General features: G+C 60.4%; 1 protein-coding gene across 1 annotated transcript in view; it reads left to right on the forward strand.

Annotated features, from left to right (window-relative positions):
• The window catches only part of CA5A (carbonic anhydrase 5A), a 23,517-nt gene that overhangs the window by 1,964 nt on the left and 13,040 nt on the right, over positions 1 to 8,513 (forward strand). Inside the window, 1 exon segment of the mRNA XM_006152544.3 lies at positions 1,248 to 1,445. Within this exon segment, the coding sequence (XP_006152606.1) occupies positions 1,248 to 1,445 (198 nt within the window).

An 8,513-nucleotide genomic window follows, 5' to 3' on the forward strand; every position in this document is an offset into this window, starting at 1 on the left:
ATGAAAATCCACCAAAAAAAAAAAAAAAAATTTGCACTCAAGGGCCAGCCTCGTGGTTAAGGGGGCAGCACCTCATTTGATTGACTAAGGTTCTAATCCTAACCCCAGTAGCTTTTAAAACATGCCAGGCCATGTGTGTATGTGTGTGTGTGTGTGTGGGGGGGTGTCCCAAATCCCACCAGGATGGAGAGATACAGAGGAAGAGGATTTCAGTGACCACGCTCCACTGTGGGTGCGTCCTCTCTCTCTCTCTCTCCCTCTCTGGCATATGCACACTCTGGTGGTTAAAAAGTATACATACACACATAACACACATACACACATACATCCATAACACACATGCACACATACATCCATAACACACATACACACATACATCCATAACACATATACACACATACATCCATAACACACATGCACACATACATCCATAACACACATGCACGCATACATCCATAACACACATACACGCATACATCCATAACACACATACACGCATACATCCATAACACACATGCACACATACATCCATTACACACATACACACATACATCCATAACACACATACACACATACATCCATAACACATATACATCCATAACACACATACACACATACATCCATAACACACATGCACACATACATCCATAACACACCTGCACACATACATCCATAACACATATACACACATACATCCATAACACACATGCACACATACATCCATAACACACATACACACATACATCCATAACACACATGCACACATACATCCATAACATACGTAAATCACATGCAGGACATTTGAAATGACCCTGGGGAAAAGAGGGAGGAGCCACCCTGCCGTTTTCTCGCTCAGGGGCCCCTCCTCTTCTCACAGGAGGGGTCAAAGGGTAGGACCTAGAAGCAGCCCTGGCTGCCACATGTCACTCAGCTGGACGCAGGCACCCGGGAGGAGGCCTCCGACTGCTCCCAGGGCCCGTGGCCCACCACGCTCTGCCTGCCCTGACCCCTCTGCCCACTCGCCCCCGGGGTCTCTACTGGACTCGTGCGGCCACAGTCTGTGAGGACGACAGGGCCACACGGGCCGAGGCGGAGTCTCTGTTCCAGGCAGGCGATGGACAAGGGCCACCACGCACGGGATGGAGTTCAGCTGGCCGGGTCTGGACCTGCGGGGTCTGGGGCAGCTGCGGTTCTCCCCTCACACCTGAGGTGCCGGGTCAGCTGGAGCTTCCGTCCCCGTCCCCCAGTGCACCCCCTCTGGACAGGCCCAGTCGCCGTGCCAGGGGGCACCCGGCAGTCTCCCATCGACATTCGGTGGAGGGACAGCGTCTACGACCCCCAGCTGAAGCCCCTCAGGGTCTCCTATGACGCCGCGTCCTGCCTGTACGTCTGGAACACCGGCTACCTCTTCCAGGTGGAGTTCGACGACACTGCTGAGGGCTCAGGTGAGCCAGCGTACTCCGAGACCTGTGTCCCCTGCAGCCCTGGGAGCGGGGTCACAGCCCCACAGAGAGCAGACACACCCTTCCTTACGCCGTCACAGACAGGGAGCGGGCTCGCTCAGAGTCCTGGAGAACCGCATGGAGGTTGAGGACAAGGAAAGTGACGGCCACTGCCTACGCCCCCCTGTGTGCCAGGCCAGGCCCAACACAAAGCAAACCCTTCCCGCGGGGTTCGTGTCCCACAGCCGACAGAAGCATGTGTGTCTTGCATGCCGGACAGGAAGGCAGAGGGCCCGGCGGGCAGAGGACTGCCAGGGCACAGTGCTCCCAGGCTGGTCTCACGTAGGGGACTACGTGGGAGGCCTAGTGCCATTCCCAGCCACCTCCAGGCCAGTGCCCCAGGGCCCCGTGGGGACTGAGGCAGGAGGACTGTGAGAAAGGAGAGGAGGCAGAGCGGGGTGGTGGGTTCTGAGAGGGCCTCAGGAAGGAGGTGGGTCTGAGCAGGACCTGGCTGACGGGCACGTGGCCCCGCAGGCTATGAGGACAGGCAGGTGGAGAGGTCCGGGAAGCGAGTCCTGGCTGGCCCAGCAGCCTGCCCGGCTCGCGTGAGCTACCATGTCCCTGTCCCGTCACACCCACGGCTGGAATCTGGCAGCCCTTCAGCGGCGCGCCAGGCTCGGGCCGCTCTGTCTCCCTAGCCATCCTCCCGGGGTGGCTGCTCAATCCCACCTGCAGTTTCGTTTGTTTGGTTGCTCTCGTCCTTTGCCAGAAGGCACATGCAGTTGCCAGAGACAGAGTGAGGGCGAGACAGCGGGAGAGGGAGAGAGCACCGCCCCGCCTGTGGGCACGGGCATGCAGCAACCCTTTCTCCTTTCTCCTCCGTCTTTCCCTCCCTTCAGGACTGGGGAACGCACGCACGCACACCTAGCGTTTTCTTGAGCTGCAGATCCAGGATTCGAACCAGTGTTGGCTATGTGGGACCTGGCTGCCTTAGCCACCAGGCCATGGAGCCAGCCCCTACCTGGGATTTTCCCAGCACCTCTTAGGTCACTGTGAACCTCTCTTAGGCCCACTTTGCTGTAGGAGCCTGAATTCGAGGGGTGCCGGGCAGAGGCGCCCAGTCAGCCCTGAGCTCTCCTGCCAGACGGCACGTCCGACGCGTGGTCCCACTCGCTGTTGCCGGCTTTGCGCACCATGAACTCTGCCAGAGGGGGCTCTACGGCCCCTGCCTGGTCCCTGCAGACCCCGCCACACGTGCCCTGATGTGCTGCACGTCCTTTCTGTGAGGAATGCTGGGCACGACGGGGAGAGAGCAGACAGGCCTGCGTGCCCTCACCCGGGATGGAGGGAAGGGGTGAGGCCCCGGCCGTCTCCACACCAGCACGAACAAACCCCAGGCCTGCGCTGCTCGCCCCGCCCTGCTGCCGACCCCAGCCACCGGTCTGCAAGAGCAAAGGCAGACGGCAGTGGGGCTTGCTCCCACACACCTCTGCGCCCACGCTGCAGGCAGCCAGAGGCCGCACCCTCCTCAGCAGCCAGAGCGCCCCGGGCCTCCTCGCCATTTCTGTAGTCACAGACGGCCCACCCCGCCCCGCCCCGCGTCCTGGCCTGTCGGGACCTCTGTGCTGAGCAGGCAGTGCCCACCGGGCACCTGAGCCAGGCGTGCTGGCCTCTGAGGCCCCGAGAGGACTGGGCCTGCTCCTGCCAGGGCCAGCACTGGGGTCAGGGCGAGGTGAGGAGAGCGCCAGGCACATGCAGCTCAGGCTCTCCAGGCCTCTCCCTCCTAATTCCGGGGCGAGAAGGTGCCTGCGTGCCTGGCGCCGTCCTCAGATCCAGGCTGAGCTGAGGCGGGCACTCCTGAGCACAGCTGGGCCTGCAGCCAAGCAACCCTCGGGCTCGCGGAGCTTTGTCTGCTTGAGTTGGTTTGACTTAAGTTTCTGTCGCTTGTTTCCAAGGGCCTAAAGCAGGCAGAAGAATAGAAAGTACACTGAGAAGGGACAGAAGCGGGGCACAGAGGGGCTGCTTTCAGTCCGCAGCCTGTGCTCACACGCAGCCGGGTCTGTGCGACAGGCCAGGGACCGCCGGCCTGGTCTACTCCATCTCATCTGCGTGCATTTCCCGTCCACGCAGCGGCAGCTTCCTCAGGGACGCTGGGCCTTGCTGAACTTCAGAAGGGGCCCCGGTTTGGCGGGCAGCAGGTCTGGGACAGTGGCACGCTGACGCACGCCTAGTGGCAGGCTTTGCGGTTGGTGGAGGACAACGGCAACAGTTTGCCAGTTTCCATGGTATCAATAGCCACACGCGGCACAGCCAAGTTCCAGCTCCCAAGGCCAGGCCGCTGGGGCACAGTCGGGAAGAGGGTTGCACAATCAGCCCCTCAGAGCCACTCTGAGGCTGCCTGGCCTCGGCTGCCCTGCCCCCCTCCCTCTCATCTGGATTTTGCTCTCCAAGCCCCATCAAGTCTGGCCTTCCTGTGGCAGAACTCAAGCTCGAGCTGGCTTAAGCAAGGGAGAGAGAAATGCATTGGCCCTGGTGGTGATGAGTCTGTGGTCACACCGCTCTGCGGGGAGTCCGAGTGCTCTCTCTGGGCGCCCGGCTTGTCCTCGGATAGAGTCGCCCTGAGTCTAGACAACCAGCCACCAAAAGCCTGCTGGTCCTGGTGAGTGCCCTGCACCACAACAGACGCTGTCCCTGGGCCAGCGGGCGGCGTGCAGTTAAGGTGCTGGACTCCCATGTGGTTGACTGTGGTTCCAGTCCCAGACCCAATTGCTTGAGACTCGTGCCTGGCGTGTGTGCGTGCCCAAAATCCTGAGAGGAGAATGAAGGAGAAGGGATGCGGCGTGGCCACCCCCCAGGGGACACGTTCTTCCTCTCTCTGTCTCTCCAGCAAGCACAGGCACCCTATAGCAAAACTCTCTCTCTTAAAAAAAGCACAAGAGGCTGTCCCAGCTCCATCAGAACAGCAGAGATGGCCTATCTGGGCCAGCAGTCACAGCGCGGGCCAGCCTAGAGTGGCGGTTCATGTTGGGAGGGTCTGCCACTTGCCGGTGCACGTGCCCGCCACATCTCCTGGGGACACCAAGGCAGTGGACAGCCCCTACTGCCCTGCACATGAACCTGCCCAGGCCAGAACCTGGGGCTGACTAGCTCAAAGTCCCTGTCCCATGGGTTAGGCCTCCCTTTGTAAAACTAAAGGGCGTTCCCCTGTATTAGGCCACTTGGCTTGAACCCTGCTAAGAAAGCCAAGGGCTGGCAGCAGGAGCTCAGGCTGGGGTACCAGGTGAGCTGAGGCAGGCGGCTTGCACATGTGTGAGGCTCTGCAGGGTCACCGTGGGACTGTCGGGACCTGCAGCGGGGCACGCCGAGTCTCTCTGCTCAGGTCCTGGCCCGTAGCAGGTGCTTAGCGGATGCTAGCTTGCCTGCCAGGCGCACCCCTCACACACCGAGCCCACGCCATCACAGGTCGCCAGCTGCTGCGTGGAGGCCAGTCCCCTGGTGCGGGACGCTGGCCCCACAAGGCTGTGCTCCTAATGCAGCCGTCTCACCCATGGTGCCCCAGTGCTTCCCCGAGCCAGACACATGCGTGGGTTTTTAACCCTGAGTGGGAGTGTCCCCACGGGGAGGAGCATTCCCACTGCAAACCACCGTCCAGAAGAGGTGGCTCCGACATCTGACCTCAGGAGTATGGTTTTATTTTGTTTTTAGATTTTGGCCATAAGGCATATGCACTCGCCCAGAGAAACAGATAAAGGGACCAGCAGTTAACGTAATGGCTATGTCGCTGGACTCCCACGTAGTCAACCAGGGTTCGCGTCCCGGACCCGGTGGCTTAAAACTCATGCTGGGCGCATGTGGGTGCGTGCCCAAGATCCTGAGAGGAGAATGGAGGAGAAGGGATTGTGGGGTGGCCATCCCCCTGGGGGGTGATTTCTCACTTTCTGTCTCTCTGTCTCTCTCTGTCTGGCGAGCGCACACACCCTATAGCAAAAACCTCTAAAAAAAGAGAGAGAGAGAGAAACAGATAGAAAGGGAGGGAAAGTGAGACCCCCCCCCAGGGAAATGACCACGTGGCAACCTCTTTTCATTCTGCTTTTGGCTTTTGGGACTTGGGGCATGCATACTCCACGTCCAGGGTTTGAACCACAGCAGGCACCGTGGGATGCAGCTGCCTTAACCTCCAGTCTGTGCTGGCCCGTGCTGGTCTGCTTTCCAGCTTTAGACCGAGGCCATTGCACCTTGCTGGGGTCGGGGAGCTGTCGTCGCTGGCCAGGTCTGTTTGGAAACATGGTTATCATTGTTATTATTGTTATTATTTTTTTGGAGAGGTTTTTGCTATAGGGTGTGTGCGCTTGCCAGACAGAGAGAGAGAGACAGAGAGAAAGAAAGCGAGAAATCACCCCCCAGGGGGGATGGCCACGCCGCAATCCCCTCTCCTCCATTATCCTCGGGATCTTGGGCATGCACGCACATGCCTGGCGTGAGTTTAACCCACCAGGTCCGGGACGCGAACCGCGGTTCACTACGTGGGAGCCCAGCAACATAGCCATTACGCTAACTGCTGGTCCCAGAAACATGGTTATTTTAAGGGCCTTCTGTCTCACCTTGGAGGAGGCTGTCCATGCGCGCACCTGGCCCTGACTATTCTGAGTCAACTCCGGCAGCTCTGGCTGGCGCTCTGGAGTGAAGAGCCCTGCTCTTTGTGCGCTCTCTACTCCCGACCATCCCGCAGGCTCCCGCTCTGCAGGGCCTCGCCGGGTTCTTGATGTAGCTCCACAGACTCGCCACTGGGGGCCGCCCCAGCCAGCCAAGTTCCATGTTTCCAGTGCACTCCTGCACCAGAAAATTCAGGGTCAATTTTCCTTCTCACCTCTCCTAGAAAAGCTCACATTTTGCTTCTCTCTGTTTTTATTTGCAAACAGCAAAGCTAGGACATACAGCCTTTTGGGTGTTTTTGTTTGTTTGTTTGCTTGGGTTTTTTTGGGTTTTTTTTGGCTCTGTCCCCAGTCCTGGGTAGCCGCCATTTCGGCAAGTCCCTGGTTCAAATTCAAATGTCCAGACATCTCTCTGAAACCAGCAGAAGGAGTTGTGGGTCCTGGAAGCTCCCTGGAAAGGGACAGTCTGCCCTGCAGTGGGAGGGCGCCCAGGGCTCGCAAGGGTGGACGCCCCGTTGTAGTCCCTCATTTGGCGGGCTCCTGGGTCTCCCCATCCCAAATGGGCAGGGAGCCCAGCCGGCTGGGGCTGTTCTGATACAGAGCTCTGGGGATGGCTCCGTGGGCGCCAGCCCGACTCGGAGGGGGGCCTCGGGAAGGCCACCAGGCCCCAGGCTCACCCGGGCACCTCGCCTGCCTAAGGAGGGTGCTCGGTGCTCGCCAGCCCCTCCAGGTCCCAGCGGCTCTGGCCCTTGCTCAGTTCAGTCTGAGGGCTTTTCGACACAGCTGTGGGGGTGGACGGACGCCCATGGCGGGCTGGCGCCGTGTGCAGCCGCCTCGCTCTTTCTGGAGAGCCTGTGTCCATGCCTGCACGGTAAGAGGATGCTCAGCGAGAAGGGCTCCGGAGACACCGCTTCATAATTCTCCAGCCAGAGAGGCGGGCGGACGGGCGGGCGGGTGGAGGAGCCGAGTCCCCCGGAAGGCCATGCGGCATGCAGCCACCGTCTCGCCAGCTCTCCACGGCCGTCATCTCATTCTGGCCTCATCTCAGGGGCGGCGAGGCTCAGGCTCAGGCTCAGGCTCAGGCGGGCTTTGTTGCTTCCCCAGGCCACGCAGCAGGGCAGAGGCAGGGCCGAGCTCCCCGGTTGCTAACAGCCCTGGTGTCCTGCGGCTGTCCTAGAAGCTGTGGCAGTTCTGGAGCTCCCGAGGGACAGCTGAACCCACACAGGCCTGCTTGCCAGCTGACTGAGCCATAGGATGAGCGAGCCAATGGGCCGACTAATGCGTTCATCCGTCTAGTCATTCACCCAGCACGGATTCGTGGGTGCCTTCAAGGGCACTTCCTGCCCTACAGCTGCCAATGCGGCACGCGCCAGGCAGGAACGGCCCGTCCCAGCAGTCCCGGCCGGCACTGACCTCAGAGCCCGGTGCCCTGCACCTGCCAGCTCTGTCCAGCCTGCCTGTGTCTACCTGGAAGGGCCACCGTGCACCTTCTAGACCCGCCTGCCCTGGACACGGTGGTGTAGGTGCGTGAGTGACACGCATCGAGTCAGAGCAGACTGGCCCAAAGCTGGCCCCTTGGTCATTTGGGTGCCACGAGGGCTCCGGCCAGCCCCACCAGCACAGGTGCAGGCGAAGCCAGAGTGACACCACTCCCGAGGGCCATGGCTCCGTAACTCTGCCACGTTCCACGCTCCACGGTAAAGTGGGACAGGCGTGGCTTTGGGCAGTGGGCCTGGATCAGAAGCCTCGTTCCCAAGGATGGCCCACGTCCCACGAACCCTCTCCCGCAGCTTAAGCCCCAACACGGAACTACAAAGTCCTGGCACTTCCCACGGCCCTGAGCGTCCGAGAGATGCCTCTTGTGGTTTTAGCCACTCAAGTCGCAGTCGGGACCCAGTGGGGGCCCTCTGCACCGGCGGGATGACCACGCCAGGTCACCTGCGACGTCACTCCGTCCATGGCTCTGCCGGCGTCCCCCAGCCGCGGCCCAGTGGTCTCAGTGGCACATGGTGCTCCTTCCAGTTAGAAACAAGGCGTCGGCCCAGCTGGGGGGCACGAGCACCACGGTGGGAGGCCGGGCCGGGTGGGGGGCCTGAACACTGCTCCTGGGCCAACCTGAACAAGCTGTGAATGGGCACGCCTGGAACCCTCGCTAAGCAGGGTGCTGGAGCAGAGGGGTGCAACCCGAGACCCCATCAGGGTCACCTCTCTTTCTCCTTCACTAAAAGAAGGAAGATATCAAACAGGTATGTTTGGGGACCAGCAGTTGGCATAATGGCTATGTCGCCGGACTCCCACGTAGTCGACCACAGTTCGTGTCCTGGACCCGGTGGCTTAAACTCACGCCGGGCGCATGTGCGTGCGTGCCCAAGATCCCAAGAGGAGAATGGAGGAGAAGGGATTGCGGCGTGGCCATCCC

The sequence above is a fragment of the Tupaia chinensis genome, unplaced genomic scaffold (assembly GCF_000334495.1).
Source record: "Tupaia chinensis unplaced genomic scaffold, TupChi_1.0 Scaffold000355_1, whole genome shotgun sequence".
NCBI classification, from domain to species: domain Eukaryota; kingdom Metazoa; phylum Chordata; class Mammalia; order Scandentia; family Tupaiidae; genus Tupaia; species Tupaia belangeri.